Genomic DNA, 20012 nt, shown 5'->3' with positions numbered 1-20012 from the left:
ACAAGTCCGATGACGCAAACTGACCGAGCCAGGGTGTGGAATACTTCTCAAGGCGACAGGATCCATTTCTGCAACAGGTCAGAAACATGCGTGAATGTGTGTGTGTGTGTGTGGGGTACTTCTCCAGATTAAAAGGGACTTCAAAGACACAACAACTTCCCCCCCCCCCCCCCAAAAAAAGACACAACAACCAAATATAATGTATGGGCTTTGGATTTAGAGTCAAACAAACCAACATGTAAATAGACATTTTAAACTATCAGGGAAATGTGATCATGGGCTGGTATCAGATGGAACCGAAGAATTACGGTGAATTTTGTAGCTGTGATGACCTCATGTTCTTCATGTAAAATACACACTGAAATTACAGGGGTGAACTGGTGTGAAGTCTGGGATGGACTTTAAAATACTTCAGCAACGAAAAATCAGCAGATGCAAAAAAAAAAAAAAAAAGAAAAATCAGCGGATGCAAATGTGGCAACATCTTCACTGTCACATTGGGTGCTGAGGGCATGGGGGTTCAGACACTCTTGTCGTTTTGGAATTCTTTTCTACAAAAGAGTGTCAGAGTGTTGTTAGAAGCCCCAAACCTTGAAAGTCCTGCTGGCTCTGCCTCTCCTCTCTCAACTGTCTCCCCAATAAGTGCAGGCTTACCTCCGTTTATTGTGCTTCACAGATGTTGCCGTTTTTACAAATTGAGAGCAAGACCCTACACCTGTGGAAAGATTGCAACCAGCTTAATTGAGATACTCGCTCTATGACAGTGGTCTGGAACCGAACCACAATATCTCTGAGCTATGCCTGTGCCTGTCATGTGACCAAACCTGAAGGAGGGTGATAGGCTGAGAAGTAAAAAAAAAAAAAGTCAGATGCTTGTTCACGCCTTCCCACCTGTGGCTCGGACATCAGTTTAGAAGGGCTGTTGCCCTGGCGAGTGTGGCTCAGTTGGTTGGGCGTCGTCCCATGCACCAAAAGGTGGCTGGTTTGATTCCCAGTGGGGAGAGTGCAGGAGGCAGTTGATCAGTGTTCCACTGTCACATGGATGTTTCTCTCTCTCCCTCTCCCTAACTGCCCTTCTCCCTCTCCCCCTCTCCCTTCCTCTCTCTAAAATCAATTTTTCAAAAATGTCCTTGGTGAGGATTAAAAAAAGAGAAGGCCCTAGCCGGGTTGGCTCAGCGGATAGAGCGTCGGCCTGTGGACTGAAGAGTCCCAGATTTGATTCCGGCCAAGAGCACATGCTCCGGCTGTGGGCTCGATCCCCAGGGGGGACATGCAGGAGGCAGCCAGTCAAAGATTCTCATCATTGATGCTTCTATCTCTCCCTCTTCCTTTCTCTCTGAAATCAATAAAAATATATTTTTTTAAAAAAGAAGAAGGGCTCGTGGTGTCAGGGTCGAGCAAATCTGGAAAATCCTACTGGGCACACGTGGGTGATTACGGCTGAAGACGCTCCCAGGCCAGGCCTAAGGACGGCGCTGGAGGTGCCACAGGCACAGCACCTAAGGAGGCACTCCATCTCTGAGACGGACCCTGCGCTTGCTGGACCCCAAGAGGGAGTGTCTCCTTAAAACCTGTGCCGAGGGACCTCACTTGCCTTACCCTGGTCCAGGGCCTAGTGCACTGAGTGCTCAGTTCAACTTCCAGAAAACTAGGGAACTGGACAAGCTCCCAGGGCCAACCAGGCGATCCTGCCCTCCCCGCCCTGAGGGAAGGAGACGGGCGTCTCATCGGGAGGCCTCGGCTTCCTATGCTAACGAGGCAGGTGCACGTTCTAGGGATGGAACTCCCTAGAGCCCCACAGCCCTGACTTCAGCCACAGCCTACCATCTCTAACGAGCAGTAAGCGCGTTCCTGTGCAGACTGCACCACCTCCTGCTGCTTCTCAGAACAAAAGCAAACTGGCCAGCAGTCTGGGTAAGGCCAGTCTAGGAACCGAACCGTGGGCGCCCTCTGCTGGCCTCTCTGATCACAACAGCTGGCACTGAGGCCATGCTGGCCTGGCCTGAAAATGGAAATGATCAGACTAAATTTTAAGAGGAAGGGAGAACTGGAAAAATGTTCATATTAGATTCAAGTGTCTTTTGGCTCTGAGAGACGCGCTCACCCAGGCACCAGGCTATGTGGGTCCTGGGCCAGCTCCATCCCAGCAGCCTCAGAGCCTTGATCGTCCCCACACAGCCACACCGGGGACTGGGGATGCTTTCACGAGGTTTGGTTTTTCCCTAACTGTCCTGAGCAGCATCGTTCCCATTTGCGGATGAGTAAGTGGAGGCATGGAGATGTCCCAGGTCAGTCACAGAGCTAGTGTGAAAGCTGGGGCTCAAACCCCACGTTTTAAAAAGCATTCAGGACAGCATTATTAACTGTGCCCACCAAGCTGTCCGTTACGTCCCCAGGACTTTTTATAACTTGAAGTTTGTACCTTTTGACTCCCTTGACCCATTTCACCAACCCCACCCCAGACCCCCACCTTCTGGCAGCAACCAATTTACCCTATGAGCTCCTTTTCTTTCTTTTTTAGATTCCACATATGAGATCATAGGGTACTTGTCTTTGTCAGGCTTATGTCACTCAGCTTAATACCCTCAGGGTCCACCCATGTTGTTGCAAATGGCAAGCTTTTCTTCCTCCCCCAACCCCACCAGTTTTCCCAAGGGGTTGATTTGGGCCGACCAGGGCACAGGGAGGCCCGGCACCTAAACGATGCTGGGCTTCTTGGTGGTGAGGCCTGGCGTGTGCTGGGGAAGGACCAGGTGAGGCAGTGGGGACTTGACCTTGGAGTCACAGAATCGGTTGACCGCCGGTGGGCGACACTGCCGGCTGCGATCTCCTCCACCTTCGTGACCTGGATTGAGTGGGCGGGGGGGTCGTGCGGGAAGGGGGTGTCTCCGTAGCACTGGGTGGTGGCACCCCCGTGGTCAGGTCCCGGTACTCCCAGTACATGTTGTGGGTGCCACTGCGCATGGTAGCGTAGCCAGATGACAAAGTGTTTTGCCCGAAGGGGGCATTTTTCAAACACCTGCCTGCAGCAGAGGATTTCCCCTGAAGATTTCTTCGTTTTCTTCCGTTGAGACGCCAAGTACCAGAAGCAAGACTTGGCCATGACGTGGGTAGGCGCAAACACACACGTGTGGTAGAGGGGCGGTGTGCGGCGCCTGGTGGTGGGCAGGCAGCACCCCCACCCTGTGCTCCAGCAGCGTGCCCACCGCCTTCACAGCATCCTCCTTCCTTTCGCCGCCGCCCACAAAAGAAAGATTTCCTTCCTTCTTTTTATGGCCAGATATTCCGTGGCGTGTATATACATTTTCTTTATCCATTCACTTGTCGATGGATAGATATCTAGGTTGTTTCCATATCTTGGCTATTGTAAATAAGGCTGCAGTGAACATGAGGGTGCAAATATCTTTACAAGCTAGTGTTTACTTCAGATAAACACCCAGAAGTAGAGTTGCTGGGTCATATGGTAGTTCTATTTTTAATAATTTTAAGGAAACTCCATACTGTTTTCTATAGTTGCTGTACCGATTTACATCCCCACCAACATGTGTTACTTCTAGTCTTTTTGACAATAGCCATTCCCACAGGTGGGAGTTGCTACCTCATTGTGATTTTGATTTGCGTTTCCCTGATGGTTAGTGATGTTGAGCACACTTTTATGCACCTGTTGGCCGACTATATGTCTTCTTTGGAAAAATGTCTCTCCAGATCCTCTACCCATTTTTTATTTTTATTATTATTTGTTGTTGTTTATAAATACAGTGGGGCCTTGACTTACGAGTGTCCCGACTAACAAGTTTTTCGAGATACGAGCCGTCTCTCGGCCGATTTTTTGCTTTGAGTTGCGAGCTAAAATTCGGGTTACGAGCCAGCTTCAGATACCCCACCACTAGTTGGAGCAGGGAACATCACAGTGAACGCCACAACATCAGCCCAGCATCATGTCTCACTCGTTCACCTTTTGATTTGACATACGAGTTATTTGAGTTACGAGCTCCGTCACGGAACGAATTAAACTCGTAAGTCAAGGCCTCACTGTATTACATATATCCCTTTTCCCCCCGATTGACCCCCCTCCTCTACCCATTTTTTAATTGGATTGTTTGTTTTTTGCCATGGATTGTATGAGTTCTCTATATATTTTTATTTTATATATATTTTTATTGATTTTTTACAGAGAGGAAAGGAGAGAGATAGTCAGAAACATTGATGAGAGAGAAACATCGATCAGCTGCCTCCTGCACATCTCATACTGGGGATGTGCCTGCAACCAAGGTACATGCCCTTGACTGGAATTGAACCCGGGACCTTTCAGTCCGCAGGCCAACGCTCTATTCACTGAGCCAAACCGGTTTCGGCTTTTTTTTTTTTTTTTTTAATATATTTTATTGATTTTTTACAGAGAGGAAGGGAGAGGGATAGAGAGTTAGAAACATCGATGAGAGAGAAACATCGATCAGCTGCCTCCTGCACATCTCCTACTGGGGATGTGCCTGCAACCTAGGTACATGCCCTTGACCGGAATCGAATCTGGGACCCTTCAATCTGCAGGCCGACGCTCTATCCACTGAGCCAAACCGGTTAGGGCATCTCTATATATTTTTAACATTAACCCCTCATGAGATATATAATTGCAAATATATTTCCTCCCATTCATCAGGTTGCCTTTTCATTTTGTCAGCGGCTTCCTTTGCTGTGAAGCTTTTATTTTGATGTAACCCCCTTGTTTGTATTTCTTTTGTTGCCCTTGTTTTCCATGTCAAACCCAAAAAATCATCAGCAAGACCGATGGTAAGTGCTTACTGCCTGTTTTCTTCTAGGACTTTTCTGAATTCAGGTCTTACATTTAAGTCTTTAATCCATTTTGAGTTGATTTTTGTGTATGGTGTAAGCTAGTGGTCCGGTTTCATTCTTTAAAAAAAAAAAAGTTTTAAAATTGATTTTAGAGGGAGAGAAAGGGAGAGGAAGAGAGAAACATCGATGTGAAAGTGATACATCAATTAGCTGCCTCCACCACACCCTTTACCCGGGATCAAACCCGGGCATGTGCCCTGACTGGGAATTGAACCTGCAACCTCTCAGTGCATGGGATGATGCCCAGCCGAGCTACACCAGCCAGCGCTGTTTAATCCTTTTGCATGTGGCTGTTCAGTCTCCCGACACCATTTACTGACTATCTTTTACCTGTTGTATTATTTTTGGCTCCTTTGTTGTAAATTTAATTCATCATATACTAGTACCAGTATGTGTGGGGCTATTTCTGGTCTCTCTCTGTTCCATTGATCTATGTGTCTGTTTTTGTGCCAATATCATACTATTTTGATTACTATAGCCTGTAATATAGTTTAAAACCAGGGCACGTGGTGCCTCCAGCTTTGTTCTTTTAAGATTATTTTGGCTATTCGAGGTCTTTTGGGGTTCCATACAAACGTCATGATTGTTTTATTTATGTGAAAAATGTCATTGGGATTTTAATAGGGGTTGCATTGGATCTGTAGATTGTTTTGAGTAGTATGGACATTTTAACAATATTAATTCTTCCAATCCAGGAGCACAAACATCTTTCCATTTATTTATGTCCTCTTCAATTTCTTTCATCAGTATCTTGTAGTTTTTAATGTACAGGCATTTCACCTCCTTGGTTAAATTCATTCCTACATATTGTCCTCTTTTTTTAAAATATATTTTTATTGATTTCAGAGAGGAAGGGAGCGAGAGATAGAAACACCAATGATGAGAATCATTAATTGGCTGCCTCCTGCATGCTCCCATTGGGGGATTGAGCCTGGCACCCTGGCATGTGCCCTGACCAGGAATCAAACAGGGACCTCCTGGTTCATAGGTCAACATTCAACCACTGAGCCACGCTGGCTGGGCCCTACATATTTTTCTTGGTGCAATTTTAAATGGATTTGTTTTCTTAATTTCTCTTTCTGATAGTTTGTTAATAACTATCAGAAAGTTTATGGAAACACAACAGATTTTTGTATGCTGATTTTGTATCCTGCAAATATACCAAATGCATTTATTAGTTTTAACAGTTTTTTGTGTTGGTGGAATATTCAGGGTTTTCTATATATACTAGGGTCCAGTGCACAAATTCGTGCACCAGGAAAGGAACTGTGGGCCATGAGGCTGCGGTAGGCACAGGGGCGGGTCTAGGCCCATCATCCGTGCCCCCCACCAGGCCCCTCCCACTGTGGCCCCCAGTCCCATCTGCCGGCAGCCCTGCTCCTGCCGCAGCTCCCACGTGCTGACAGTGCACGTACCGCTGAAGGCAGAGTGATTGGGGCCAGCACCAGCAGCGGGTGCAAGTGGGGCCGTTGCTGTCAGCAGGTGTGGGCAGCAACAGCTGGATCGCCCCTCAAGAGCAGGGGGAGGTGGAGAAGCCCTCAGGGGCAATCAGAGCCAGCAGCCACTGCTTGCAACCGCTGATGGCGCCGAGTGATCGGGACCAATCAATGATTCTCTCTCATCATTGATGTTTCTTTCTTTCTTTTTTAAAAATATATTTTATTGATTTTTTACAGAGAGGAAAAGGGGAGGGATAGTTAGAAACATCGATGAGAGAGAAACATCGATCAGCTGCCTCCTGCACACCTCCTACTGGGGATGTGCCTGCAACCAAGGTACATGCCCTTGACCGGAATAGAACCTGGGACCCTTCAGTCCGCAGGCCGACGCTCTATCCACTGAGCCAAACCGGTTAGTTGGATGCCTTTTTCTTTTCTTGCCTTGTGGCTATGGCCCAAGTAGTGATAAAGCTAATAAATGTGAAATTTAAACCCTGACTTAAAGCCCACTTCTTTCCCAGGTCCTACTGCCCTTATGGAATTGGAGACAGTGTGTGCACTTTGCTGTTTATGGCTCTGGGCAGGGCAAGACCAGAGGCCTCTTCCCTGGGCTGCTAAGAGGAGAAGTCAATCTTGGTCCTCTTCCCCAGCCAGGGCATACTAGTTCTCACCCACACTGGGCATGTGCAGTATCTCAATTAAGTCTTTTTAAAAGTTTTAAAAACATTTTTGTTGAACATATTACATATTTCCCCCATTGACCCCTCTATGCACCATTCCCCCAGTAAATTTTTTTATTGAACTTATTGGGGTGACATCCTATATAATAAAAGGGTAATATACAAATAGACTGAATGGCAGAACCAAGCAACCAATCAAAGTGTAATATGTTAATGATATGCTAAGGCTGCTCAACCGCTATGACAAGCACTGACCACCAGGGGGCAGATGCTCCGACCAATAGGTTAGCTTGCTGCTGGGGTCCGGCCAATCGGACTGAGCGAGATGGGCTGGACATGCCCTGGAGTCCTCCCACTGTCCCTCCCTGGCCTGATCATGCACGGGTGAGTCCCTCAGCCTGACCTGCGCCCTCACAATCTGGGACCCCTCAGGGGATGTTAGAGCCGGTTTCAGCCTGATCCCACAGGTCACTCCCCTTGGGAGGGTGCCAGAAGCAGGGCTCACGGCTGGCGTGAGCCTCTCCCAATCGGGACTGATTGGGTGCGAGCCCGTGGCAGGCACAGTGGGGCCGGGATGAACGGGAGCAGCAGGTAGGAGCTGCAGGCAGCGTTGGACTGCAGGTTTTGGCCCCAATCCCTGCAGGCCACCAAGAGGGACCCCACCTGTGCACGAATTCATGCACCAGGCCTCTGGTTTGTTAATAAAAGTCAAACCTTGGTTCTCAAAAGCCTCCCATCTCAAATAATTCGGTCTCAACCTGACAACCCTTCCATGCTGATAGGTGTATGATCAGTCATGCGTCTCTCAAACAACAAAGGAGAGAATGCGTGAGTGTTTACTGCTAACATGTCAGGAAATTGTGCTTTGATTATTTTCATGTTTTTTTTGCTTTTGTTGCTCATTATTATTAAATTTCATTTTTTAATGTACACTTCCTTTTTGTTAAATTTTCATTTATATTTCATGTTCTTTTTTAAAAACATATTTTTAAATAGATTTCAGAGAGGTAGGGAGAGGGAGATGGAGACATCAATAATAAGAGAGAATCGGAGAAACCAAGATGGCGGCATAGGTAAACACGGGAATTTGCTGCCTCGAACAACCACTTCAAAAATACAACTAAAAGACGGACCGGACATCATCCAGAACCACAGGAAGGCTGGCTGAGTGGATGTTCTACAACTAGGAGGAAAGAGAAAAGCATACCGAGGCTCAGAGGAGGCGCAGTGCTGAAGTAAAATACTAAGGTTCGGAGTGCATGTGGAGCGGGCTGGAGGCTGAGGGCGCGGTTGTTTTCAATCGGGAGGGAGTCTCAGGCTCTGAGCTCCAGTTCCGGGCGAGTCTCTAAGGACCCAGACTCAGACGGGAGAAGCGGGACTGTCTGGCATCGCTCAGAACCCTAGGGCAGCTTTCTCTCCGTGGGGCTTGCAGCGACTACTGGGACACTGAGAAGCAGAGCCTCTGAGGGCAAGACTGAGAGCAGCCATAATTGCTAACCCTGTCCTGTTGATCCCGTGGGACCCGCCCCGCCCAAGCCCTGCAGGGAGGCTTTTGCTGGATAGCCTCAGGCAAAGGCTAGATAAGCACCTCCCTAGAGATCCAGGAGCCAGGAAGCCCAGAGGTCAGAGTGGGACCATCCAGCTTTAAGCTCCGTGGAACCATAAAAGACACACTCAGGAGGCAGACTCAGTGAGCACCAAAGCCCCATCGAAGCAAGTCTAGCCCCAGAGGGGTGTCTCCAGCACAGAAGTTCTCCCACTCCAGACACAGCTGATTCTCACAGCCAATTGACCTGGAGGTCAATTCCTCACAGTGATAACTACAACAATCAAGGCTTAACCACAACAAGACTGTGCACAAAGCCCACAAGGGGGTGCACCAAGAGTGTCTACCTTAGGTAATTGGGACACTTAGCACAGAAAGGCACTCTATCGACACAGCGAAGCATAAAAAAATGCCGAGACAAAGAAACAGGACACAAACGACAGAATTGGAGGAAAGCAAACTGTTGGATATAGAGTTCAAAACCACACTTTTAAGGTCTTTAAAGAACTGTTTAGAAGCCCTTGAAAAGACTGGTAAGACCGCGGATAAATGTAGTGAGATCCTCAAGAAATCTAATGAGACCCTCGATGTTGTGATAAAGGATCAACTAGAAATTAAGCATACACTGACTGAAATAAAGAATATTATACAGACTCCCAACAGCAGACCAGAGGGTCGCAAGGATCAAGTCAAAGATTTGAAATACGAAGAAGCAAAAAACCGGAAGAAGCAAACCCAACCGGAAAAGCAAAATGAAAAAAGAATCCGAAAATATGAAGATAGTGTAAGGAGCCTCTGGGACAGCTTCAAGCGTACCAACATCCGAATTATAGGGGTGCCAGAAGATGAGAGAGAGCAAGATATTGAAAACCTATTTGAAGAAATAATGACAGAAAACTTCCCCTACCTGGTGAAAGGAATAGACTTCCAAGTCCAGGAAGCGCAGAGAACCCCAAACAAAAGGAATCCAAAGAGGACCACACCAAGACACATCATAATTAAAATGCCAAGAGCAAAAGACAAAGAGAGAATCCTAAAAGCAGCAAGAAAAAGAAAATCAGTTACCCACAAGGGAGTACCCATACGACTGTCAGCTGATTTCTCAACAGAAACTTTGCAGGCCAGAAGGGAATGGCAAGAAATATTCAAAGTGATGAATACCAAGAACCTACAACCAAGACTACTCTATCCAGCAAAGCTATCATTCAGAAGTGAAGGCCAGATAAAGAGCTTCACAGATAAGAAAAAGCTAAAGGAGTTCATCACCACCAAACCAGTATTATATGAAATGCTGAAAGGTATCCTGTAAGAAGAGGAAGAAGAAGAAAAAGGTAAAGATACAAATTATGAACAACAAATACACATCTATCAACAAGTGAATCTAAAAATCAAGTGAATAAATAATCTGATGAACTGGTGATTGTAATAGAATCAGGGACATAGAAAGGGAATGGACTGACTATTCTTGTGGGGGGGGGGGAGAAAGGGGTGTGGGGGTGAGTGAAGAGATTAGACAACAATCGTGCACCTATGGATGAGGACAGTGGGTGGGGAGTGAGGGCAGAGGGTGGGGTTGGAACTGGGTGGAGGGGAGTTATGGTGGGAAAAAAGAGTAACTAATGTAATAATCTGAACAATAAAGATTTAATTAAAAAAAAAATAATAAGAGAGAATCATTGAACGGCTGTCTCCTGCATGCCCCACACTGGGGATCAAGCCAGAAACCTGGACATGTGCCCTTGATCAGAATTAAAGCTAGGACCCTTCAGTCTGCAGGCCGACGCTCTCTCCACTGAGCCTAACCAGCCAGGGCATGTCCTTTTTGTTTTTAGTGTTTATAGATTAAACAGTATATTAGACATGCACTGTACATAAGGTTAAAATGGCATAATTTGGGGTTCTGGAACAGATTAATTCAATTTACATTATTTCTAATGGGAAAAAATGCATGGGTTTCAAACAACCTTCAGAAACAAATTAAGTTCATGAACTGAGGTTCTCCTGTATATAAGTTTCAGGTGTCATTTAAACCCTTCAACATCTACTGGGGCTCAGCAGTGAGTGAGGGGACTTGGACTTGTCCTGTGGGCGCCTGTACACGATGCAGACCATGAGGAATACCTGTCCAATCTGACAGCTCCAGTCTACGTGCCTTATATCAAACTCAGAGGTCAGAGCTAATAAAGTGGTCCTCCTCTGGATAAGGCCAACCCTCCTACCAAAGACAAAGCCACACAGACTTCAGGCCTATTACCAAGCCCCTCGATTTTTGTGAACACATTAAGAGTTGTTTAGTTTGACAGCCACTGCTGAGCTTCCCAGCCAGAGGGTCTGCATGAACACACCCGGCAGCAAATCAGAAGCGGCACTTAGTAACTCCCTCAAGCAATGCTGTGCAGTCCCTTTCAATACTCCTGACCACGGTGAGGAACACGTCTCACGTGGATGCCAATATGTCTTAAAGCCTTCCTCAAAGTTGGCTAGTCTCTCTCTTGAACAAAAACATCAGGATTTAGGTTCAGAGCCTTTGGCAGGTAACAGTATACGATTAGAATTCAGTATTACTTGTCTTTGGCTTTTTGTTTTGTTTTCATTGCATTTTAAAATATTCATTTATTTCTGTATTCAAGTTTTACTTATGGTTAGTGACAGCACTATTTTAATAATTCCTGACATTATGTGGTTAAGATCAAAGATAGTGCCATGAGTTTGAGAATTAAGTGACAGGGTTGGAAGTCAGTTTGAATCATGGCTCTGCTACTGTCTTGGAGAAATAACCAACTTTTTGAACCTCACTTTTTTCCTTTGGAAAATGGAAATGTTGAGCCCTGGCTGGTTTGGCTTGGCGAATAGAGCATCTGCCTGCGGACTGAAGGGTCCCAGCTTTGAGTCCGGTCAAGGGCACATGCCAGGGTTGCAGGCTCGATCCCCAGTAGGGGGCGTGCAGCAGGCAGCCAATCAATGATTCTCTCTCATCATTGATGTTTCTATCTCTCTCACTCCCTCTCCTTTCCTCTCTGAAATCAATAAAAAAAGAAAAAAAAAAGGAAATGCTGAGATGCTTCTCTGTCCCCAAAATAAGGTATTTAAAAATTACCATGTGTCCAACATACGATACCCAAAGTACAAATGAAAGGTCTAAATACCAAAACTTAATAGCTAAGCACAAGAACACAAAATCACAAAAAAGCTGGTTGTTTCATCTCCTGGTTTTATTAACTACCAACAGGGCACCAAGGTAATAAAGTATCATGCCTGTAAGAAGTTTAGTTTTTTCTTTTTTTTTGGTGGGTTGTTGTTTTTTACTGATTCTAATCACTTTATTATGGAACATTAAGGTTTTGGGGGGAGGGGTTTAACAATGTTAATGATAATACTATCAAATGAAAAGCAAACTTGGTACCTTAATCTTTTGACCAACAAGACAAGTTCAGGATTCAGTTCAGAGAATATTTTTCACTGAGACTCCACCTCCCTGGGAGGCTTGGCCTGTGCAGCCCGCCTCCAGGCCTGGCGAGCCTGCTGTAAGTTTATTTTTTATTTTTTATTTTTATTTTTATTTTTTTAAAAATATATTTTATTTATTTTTTACAGAAAGGAAGGAAGAGGGATAGAGAGTTAGAAACATCGATGAGAGAGAAACATTGATCAGCTGACTCCTGCACACCTCCCACTGGGGATGCGCCCGCAACCAAGGCACATGCCCTTGACTGGAATCGAACCTGGGACCCTTCAGTCCGCAGGCCGACGCTCTATCCACCGAGCCAAGCCAGCCAGGGCTAAGTTTAGTTTTTAAAGTGCGATTACCATAACCTAGCTAAGTACCAGCTAACATACTCCTTTCCATACAAGTCTGTGTTTTAAAGGTTACTGAAGTGTAACGCAACCAGAATCTATGCTCCCACACAGATTTCCTGATCAGAGAATGTTTTATTCCTCCAACTCACTTTAACATCACTATTAATACACAAATGATAAAAGCAGGCTATTTTACACAAAGTTTCCCTGTAAAATCCAAATACTCATACCAATGTCAATCTCTAGTTTGGCAATGCTTAAAAAAAGTTACCATTTGGAGGAAGCTGGGGGTAGGGTACAAAGGATGTCCTGTATTCTTTTTCCAGTTTACTCTGAAACTATAATGATTTCAAAATAAGTTTAAGTTTTTTAAAATTTACTCATTAAAATGGGAGTATAAACATTGTAGCTCAAAATTTAGAACGAAAATCTGAATGGCTGGAGATCTTGGGAGTCACCTGACATATGACGCTTCAGTCAGGGGGACGGAGGGGCCCAATGAAAAGGGCCAATTTATGTACACTGCTCATTACTAACTGGTAGCAATAAACATTATATACTTTTGTCACATCTGCTCTCCCCAACTCCTAGACCACGAAGGCTCTGAATTCGCTATAGCATTAAGAACAGCGTGAGGAGGAGAAAGGCCTCCTAATTTTGCGAAAACCCAGCGAGAACACTTTACATATAATTTATTTCAGTCACTGCACCTGGGGCTCACTCACAGCAATTGCACAATCCCGGGCGAACCGTCTGCCAAGGTTCGGGGCTGGGTGGGACCCAGGCCTCACTGGGTTTCATCGCGGACCCTCCCCACCAGCGAGTCGGCCTGGCTCAGGGCCAACCTGTCCTTCTTCTCCTTCTGCAGGACCTGCTCCTCCCACAGCGCCTGGTCCACCTGGTCGTCAGTGAGCACGACCGGCCGGTACTTCTCGTCGAAGAGCCGCTCATTGGCCTCCGAGTGCAGCTGATGGGGCCCGACGACGCGCAGATGTGCCGGCAGGTGGAGGAACTCGTCGTCGTTGATGTCGCAGTCGCGCATCCGAGCGCCCAGCACCCACCAGCGGCCCACGAAGCCCACGTCCAGGATCCGGTGTGGGAACTCGACCCAACGGGGCTGCAGGTAGCGGCAGCGGGCCTGGTAGAGGCTGGCCTGGGCGTCGTAGGGCGCCTCGTACACCAGCGAGCAGAGGCCCAGGTTCACGTGGCGCAGACGCCCGCGGCCCCGCAGCCAGAGCAGCTGCTGGACGTGCGCTTCCGAGGTGCGGTTCCGCGTGGCCGGCGCCAGCAGGAGGAGGGTCCCCGACGCGTCGAGCAGGGCCTCCTCGAAGGCCGCCTCGCTCGGCGCCAGAGCGCAGCAGGCCGCCGCGCCGCCCAGCAGCCCCAAGTAAACGGCCGCCCGGCCTGGCCGAGCCCGCGCCGCCGCCGCCGCGTCCCTGCAAGCGTCGGCGTAGTCCCGGAGCAGCGCGCGGGCCCAGGTGCCTACGGGAAAGAAGCGGTGAGAGGGGTCGGGGCTGTGGCCACTCACCCCGCGCCCCTCGCCGCTGCAGCCACCCGCCCGCCGTACTCACCCAACCTCGTCCACACGCCTGGCTTCGCGGTTGCCGCGACCCCTGCCTCTCCGCGGCTTCGCAACCAAAGTCGCTTCAGAGTCGCCGCCGCCATCCCCTTCCGGCTTGACGTCCGTTTTCCGAAGGGAAACAACAGTTACGCGAAGGTAAAGGCCCGGGAGTCTCATCTGCGCAGGCGTCAATGTTGCCGGTAGTGGCTTCCCATCGGAAGAGGATAGAAAACGGACCGGCGCCGGATGTTGCTCTCTGGGACGAGTGGGATTGACTGGCCCGTAGGCCGGCCGCGCAGGCGCAGAAATCCCTGGCCACGCCGACTGCGACGGCGTCCGGTGAGGAAGGCGGGTTGCACCTGTGTGTAGGGTCGGCGAATTCACGCCCGAGCGGGGACCGTTTACCGCCAGGCCCGGCGGGTGCGGAGGGATAAACCCGGGAGGGCGCCGAGTGGGACTGCGTGCAGACCTGATTGGCCTCTGTCTTCAGCGCGGGATGCGGAGACGCCCCTGAGCAACCATGGCAGCGGCCGACGAGCTGGCCTTCCATGGTGAGTGCGCCTGTGATCTGGCCCGACCTCCTCCCCCTCTGGCCAGAACCTCGCATCCAAGTCCTAACTCATATCGGACCCGAGTCGCCGTCAGCTGTCGGTCCTGACTCAGCCCTAACTCGAACTCCGCTCCAGTCCTGAACTCTGACCTCAAACCAGAGTCGCTACCCAGCCCCGACCCCGTCCCGGCACCAGCCCCCAGTTACCATCCTTGTTAGACGTGAGGGAACTCAGCTCCTTCCCACTCCCGAATCGAGGAAGCCTGGCCCCGCGTTGGGGAGCGCACCGAGGGGGCTACGATTAGAGTCTTGGTCCCCTTGGGCCAAACCAAATTGTCGTGCCCCCCCCCCCCCCCAACATGCCTGTGTCCCATACTTATTCCCGACAGAGTTCGAGGAAGCCACTAACCTTCTGGCCGAGACCCCAGATGTGACCACTATCAGCAGAAGTGACCCGCGGACCCCAGAGGGGCAGGTAGCTGTGGCCGTGGGCTCAGGTGGTGGCTATGGAGCCGAGGACGAGGTGGAGAGCGACCAGACCGCGGTGAGTCCCGTGAGTCCCTGTGCCCCCCGTCCTCCAGCCCCTGGTCGGCCCGGGCGGGGAGGGCAGGACTGAAAGCCCGCCCTGTGCAGCTTCTGCAGGAGCAGCAGCCGCAGCCGGGATTCTGGACCTTTAGCTACTATCAGAGCTTCTTCGATGTGGACACCTCGCAGGTCAGGTCTGGGAAGCTGGTGGGAGGGGGCTGTCATGCTTGGGGTTCAGCCTCTTTGGAGCCCTTTCTGTGCCCTGGGCTCTGGGCAGGCTGGAGACACACACACGGGAAAAGGCTTCCCCGGGGCTGGCGGAAGTAACTGGCCGTGAGGTTCTGATGTGCTGCGCTGGGCTTTGGGGAACACAGGAAGCACACTTGCTATGGTGGGTTAGAGAAAGGCCTCCTGGAGGTGGTAAGGGATTTGCTGAGACTTAAAGAAGGAAAACTTAGCCAGGCTGAGTGGAAGGATGCCTAAGTATGTTCCAGGCACAGGGAACATCATTTACGACAGACACCAGAAACGAGAGAAGGCAGGACCTATCACAGAAGCTACCTGTCACTTAATCCTAATTGGAGCTTGAGAGGTGGGGGATAGGCAGGCAGGCAGAAGCCAGATCACAAAGGGACCTGTGAGAGATGTGCAGGACCTTGGGTTTTATCCTAAGGGTGCTGGGGAGTCGTGGAGGGTATAGAGCAGATATGCATCATGGGAGGTGGACCAGAGACCCCATGCCAGGGTGAGAGGTGATAATAAACCAGGGCTACAGAGTAAGAGGGCCTATTAGAGAAAGATGCGGGAGGGAGAATGCCCGGGGCCTGTCTATCCTTACTGGGGCTGGGGGAGGCAGCAAGGCCGGCAGCCCAGGGCAGCCTTGCAAAGAGGAAGGTGGAGGCCCTAAGTCTTTCAGAATGGTGGGACATGGTCTATTGAGTGGGGCTGGTCAGGGGAAGGGGCTCCAGGCCATGGGAACAGCTCATCAAAATCCCAGAGGAAATTGCGGGTTCTTTCAAGCAGTGTGGAGAGGAGGAGGGAGGGCAGCAGGGGAGCCTCTAAGGTCAGGGGAGGAGCTTGGCCCCTTTCCTCTGTGGTTGGGGAGCCCCAGCAGGCTTCCATCCTGTGCCCGGCCTTGCCCCCAGGTTCTGGACCGGATTAAAGGATCGCTGCTACCCCGGCCTGGCCACAGCTTTGTGCGGCACCATCTGCGGAATCGCCCAGACCTGTATGGTGAGTGAGGTTATGCTTTTAGCTCATTTGATTCATTCAGCAAATGTGAACTGTGTGCCTGACCCTGTAGCACAGCTTAGAAGAAAGCGGAGCCCCTCACGGAGAGTATGAGACTTACACTGTTCAAGGAGACAGAGACATCGGAGGTTGCAGAGAAGCAGTCATTTCAGAGGATGACAGTTGCTATTTTGTGTGGGTTGGTCAGGAAGGACCCTCTGAGGAGGGTGAGGGAATGAGCCTTGTTGGTGTCAGGGTTGGGCTAGGGAGAACTCAGGGAAAAACATTCCAGAAGGGGCATAAGCCCTGTAGTGGAAAAACACCTGAACTGCAGGCAGTATTGTCATTGGAGCAGAAGAACCTGCCAGGCCACCACCTGGTGACAGACCGCACAACCTCCTAAGTTTCAGTAAGGGAGCTAAGTGTTCCTAGGTGCCCTCTGACCACTGAGAGGGTGGAAGCCGGGAGGCCAGGGAAGAGACAACTACTGTGGTCCAGATCTTGGGGGAGGGAGGAGGAGGAGCTTGTGTGGGTGTGGGTGTGGGTGGGGGGACTGGCCCCAGGGAGAGAGACCAGTGGTTGGATTCGGGGCTATGTCTTGAAGGGCAGGGCTGACAGAATTTGTTGACCCACTAGATATAGGGTGGGAAGAGAGGCACCAAGGAGGGTGCCAAGGTTTTTGCCTTGACTATGCCAAGCATAGTGAAGTTGCTATTTATCAGTAGGAAATGCTGGGCAGGTTTGAGGGAAGAGTGAGTGTGGTGGGGTGGAAAGGGAGGTGCACACGTGAAAACATTGAATAGAAGCCTGAGGTTAAGGGCAGAGGCCCGGTCTTGAGACATTTGGGAGTTGTTGGCCTAGAGGTAGCACAAAACCCTGAGGTTGGACAAGATCATGCAAGGAGTGAACAGAGACAGAGGGGGGGCCAAGGACTGGGCCCAGCCAGCTCCCCATTAGAGGTCAGGGAAATAAGTTAAGGAATTGCCAGTGACATGAGACTCTGAAGCCAGAGTGTGGACTCTTCCCAGAGGGAGGGGATCAGCTGCATCAAAGGCTGTTGAGAGGCCAAGAAAGATGAGGACTGAGCCAGCACTGGATTCGACCACCAGGTTGTCATATGGGTGGGTAAGTCAGGTCAGTGGAGTGGTGGGTGTGGAGGCAGCCCAGAGCCTGGAAAACTGGGACAAAACAGGACAAGTCACCTGTCCTGGAAGCTCTGTGACTGGGCCCCTGACACACTCCACCTGCAGGCCCCTTCTGGATCTGCGCCACACTGGCCTTTGTCCTGGCCGTTACTGGAAACCTGACAGTGGTGCTGGCCCAGAGGAGGGACTCTTCCATCCACTACAGCCCCCAGTTCCACAAGGGTAAGCCAAGTAGGCAAGGCCCAGCACCTGGTGGGGCTAGGGGTGCCATGGGGCCCCAGAGGTGACTGCCTACCTTGCCCCCCAGTGACGGTGGCTGGCATCACCATCTACTGCTACGCCTGGCTGGTGCCACTGGCGCTGTGGGCCTTCCTGCAGTGGCGCAAGGGCGTCCGGGAGCGCATGGGGCCTTACACATTCCTGGAGACTGTGTGCTTCTATGGCTACTCCCTCTTCATCTTCATTCCCACTGTGGTGAGTAAGGCCCCAGGGGGAGGGGGATGGCCTGTGCCATGGAGAAACCTGGTAGCTACCTGCCCATGTTGTCCCCAGGTCCTGTGGCTGATCCCTGTCCCATGGCTACAGTGGCTCTTTGGGGCATTGGCTCTGGCCCTGTCAGCTGCTGGCCTGGTGTTCACCCTCTGGCCCATTGTCCGCGAGGACACCAGATTGGTGGCCTCCATGCTGCTATCTGCCGTCGTACTACTCCACGCCCTCCTGGCCATGGGTTGTAAGGTATGGGTCAGGGGTGGTCAGTTGGACCTCAGTGTTGGGGGTCAGCTTGCTGGCCCTGATGCTAACCTCAGGGGTCTGGGTTCAGTTTTACTTTTTCCAGCCACTGCCTCTGGAGCACACGGCACCTGCACACCAGGACACATCTCTGCACCCAAACGTAGTCCTGACACCCACCCCGCCAAGGCCTATGACATCCTAAGGCCTGAGGCTACAGGTAAGGAATTGTTTCCAACTGTGGCTAAAGGGCTTCCAGCCTCTGCCCCGCAAGAGCCACTGGCAGAGTTTCTCTTTCAGGTCTAACAGGAGGGACACTGCCTGCCCTGCCCCCAAGATGATGAGTGAAGGTTCCCTTGACATTTCAAGATCACTCTGCTACTTTCCAGACTTTTCTTACAAAGCAAACACTTTTATTTTCTATGCAAAGGTGATTCAGAGAATTTATATAAAGGTGGGAGACGGTGGCTGAACTAGGAGCTTCCAGTGCAGCTGTAGCCCCACGGGCCACCTGCTGGGCCTTCTTCCCCCGAGGGTGCAGCAGGAAAGCAAAGGGTCACTCCAGCCTCAGCTGTGCCCACCCTTGGCTCCACCACATCCAAGTTTGGGGGTGTTAGAAATGGGGGGAGCAGAAGTAGAAGAAAATTGCCTGTGCTGAAACACATTTCCTTGTTTATTTTGTTTTTTCTTTCTTTCTTTTTTTTTTTTTTTTGAGGGAAATATCCCTGCAAGGCCCCTTCCCAGAATGAGAAGGGACCAAAATGCCATCATCATAGTAGGGACTGGAGCATCTACAAATACGGAGGGAAATACACAGGCCTAATGTCAGCTACAAGGAGAAAGGACGCCTTCCATGACATGTCCTTGAGGTTTCTCTGTGTCTGCCCCAGTGGCTGACAGGGACCCTCCTCCCCTCCAGGCCCACAGGCCTCCTATTCTAGCTCTTGGCAGGGGGACCCAGACAGGCTCAGGGACAGGACAGCAGCAAGAGGCAGGGGCTGGACGGAGGGCCTTCCCAACAGCTGGGGTGGGTTGTACATTCAAGTGTGAGGTGAACCCTTTTGTGAGAGGGGCCTGTGGGGCTACACAAGCCTGGCCCCACCTTGTCCTGAAGACCTGGCAGGCCACCCCTCACCACCGAGCCTCTGAGTTGGGGACAGGGGCTGCTGGCTCGGCCCGGCCGGCCTGGTTTTTTCAGAGGGTCTGTGGATTGACACTGGTTCTTTTTGTAAAAAAATAAAATTAAAAAAAGCAGCATGTCACGCCCATTGTGACCAACGCCTGGTAGTTGAAGGGGAGGCCCCATCTAGCTAGGACTGCCTTCCCACTAGAGATAGGCAAGGGAGGGCAGGCGCCGGGGAACTGGGCAGGGCTAGTTGCTTCCTGCCACCTGCCAGCAGGGCCTGCAGCTGTCAGGCCTGGACACGCCTGTTCCATTAGATGTTAAGTCCAGGTCAGGATGGAGAGGGCAGGAGGGGGGAACAGGCTCCCACAACATGATCTTGTGTAAATATGGCAACGACACGCGCTCAGAGCCAAGATGTGGTGGATGGTGGGGTGGGAGCGGCGGCAGCAATGTTGTGTAAAAAAGTGTCCAAGTTCCCATAGCAAAGAGGACTGTGACTGGTGTTTGGGCTTCTCCAGTACAGGGTGAAAGCCGCCCGGGCAGAGGGATGGGTGGGCAGGGTCTTCATTTGGTTTCCTGGTGCTGTCAGTCCATTCCCCACTGGAGGGGCCTAGCTCCCGTAGTGCATGGTGTTGGTTGGGATGGACATGGGTGAGGCCATTGAGATGGCAGGGCCGCCCATGGTGAACTGGCTGTTGACTGCATAGTGGGCGCTGGAGCCTCCGCCACTGCCGCCTTGGGTGCCGGAGGATCCTGTGGAGCAGGACATGGGCACTGAGGGACAGCTCTGCCCCCTCGCCTGCCCAGCCCCACAGCAGAGTCACAGGGAGAG

At 50.5% G+C, this 20012-nt stretch overlaps 3 protein-coding genes and 1 pseudogene across 5 annotated transcripts in view; 1 reads left to right on the top strand and 3 right to left on the bottom strand.

Moving 5' to 3' along the window:
- Window positions 1–2696: 2696 nt before the first annotated feature.
- Window positions 2697–3317, bottom strand: LOC139011454 (large ribosomal subunit protein eL20 pseudogene; annotated as a pseudogene).
- An 8774-nt stretch (window positions 3318–12091) lies between these two features.
- Window positions 12092–13996, bottom strand: TIMM29 (translocase of inner mitochondrial membrane 29). The gene is made up of 2 exons (XM_070413940.1): window positions 13886–13996; window positions 12092–13796 (listed from the first exon to the last, which is right to left on the bottom strand). The coding sequence occupies exons 1-2, from the start codon at window positions 13977–13979 to the stop codon at window positions 13102–13104; spliced, it is 789 nt and encodes a 262-aa protein (XP_070270041.1). The 5' UTR covers window positions 13980–13996; the 3' UTR covers window positions 12092–13101.
- A 154-nt stretch (window positions 13997–14150) lies between these two features.
- On the top strand, window positions 14151–19328 carry YIPF2 (Yip1 domain family member 2). Of its 2 annotated transcripts, XM_070416055.1 has the most exons (10): window positions 14151–14214; window positions 14366–14426; window positions 14815–14969; window positions 15059–15139; window positions 16096–16183; window positions 17431–17547; window positions 17633–17799; window positions 17878–18060; window positions 18146–18274; window positions 18355–19328. In XM_070416055.1, exons 2-9 carry the CDS (start codon window positions 14396–14398, stop codon window positions 18257–18259), a joined length of 936 nt encoding a protein of 311 aa, XP_070272156.1. In that variant the 5' UTR covers window positions 14151–14214; window positions 14366–14395; the 3' UTR covers window positions 18260–18274; window positions 18355–19328. The 2 variants fall into 2 exon arrangements, with proteins under 2 accessions (XP_070272156.1, XP_070272155.1); XM_070416054.1 differs by having other exon boundaries at window positions 14175–14426.
- Window positions 18446–20012, bottom strand: part of CARM1 (coactivator associated arginine methyltransferase 1) — a 48164-nt gene continuing 46597 nt past the window's right edge. For both annotated transcript variants that reach the window (XM_070416052.1, XM_070416053.1), the window contains one exon: window positions 18446–19933. In XM_070416052.1, the coding sequence (XP_070272153.1) occupies window positions 19791–19933 (143 nt within the window). In that variant the 3' untranslated portion in view covers window positions 18446–19790. The remainder of the gene's footprint in view (window positions 19934–20012) is intronic.

Source organism: Myotis yumanensis, unplaced genomic scaffold (genome assembly GCF_028538775.1).
Source record: "Myotis yumanensis isolate MYYU_CA2020_CCGP unplaced genomic scaffold, mMyoYum1.0.hap1 SCAF_5, whole genome shotgun sequence".
Classification (NCBI taxonomy): Eukaryota; Metazoa; Chordata; class Mammalia; order Chiroptera; family Vespertilionidae; genus Myotis; species Myotis yumanensis.
The sequence above is the reverse complement of the archived record's forward strand: the minus strand, read 5'-3'. Positions and strand labels throughout refer to the sequence as shown.

Bases quoted from the DNA above. Each gene is read 5' to 3' on its own strand.
- TIMM29 (XM_070413940.1), bottom strand. From the start codon at position 13,979: ATGGCGGCGGCGACTCTGAAGCGACTTTGGTTGCGAAGCCGCGGAGAG. The intron at 13,797-13,885 runs GTGAGTACGGCG...TCTTTCCCGTAG, and splicing joins AGGCGTGTGGACGAGGTTGG to GCACCTGGGCCCGCGCGCTG.
- YIPF2 (XM_070416055.1), top strand. From the start codon at position 14,396: ATGGCAGCGGCCGACGAGCTGGCCTTCCATG. The intron at 14,427-14,814 runs GTGAGTGCGCCT...TATTCCCGACAG, and splicing joins CGACGAGCTGGCCTTCCATG to AGTTCGAGGAAGCCACTAAC. The intron at 17,800-17,877 runs GTGAGTAAGGCC...TGTTGTCCCCAG, and splicing joins TCATCTTCATTCCCACTGTG to GTCCTGTGGCTGATCCCTGT.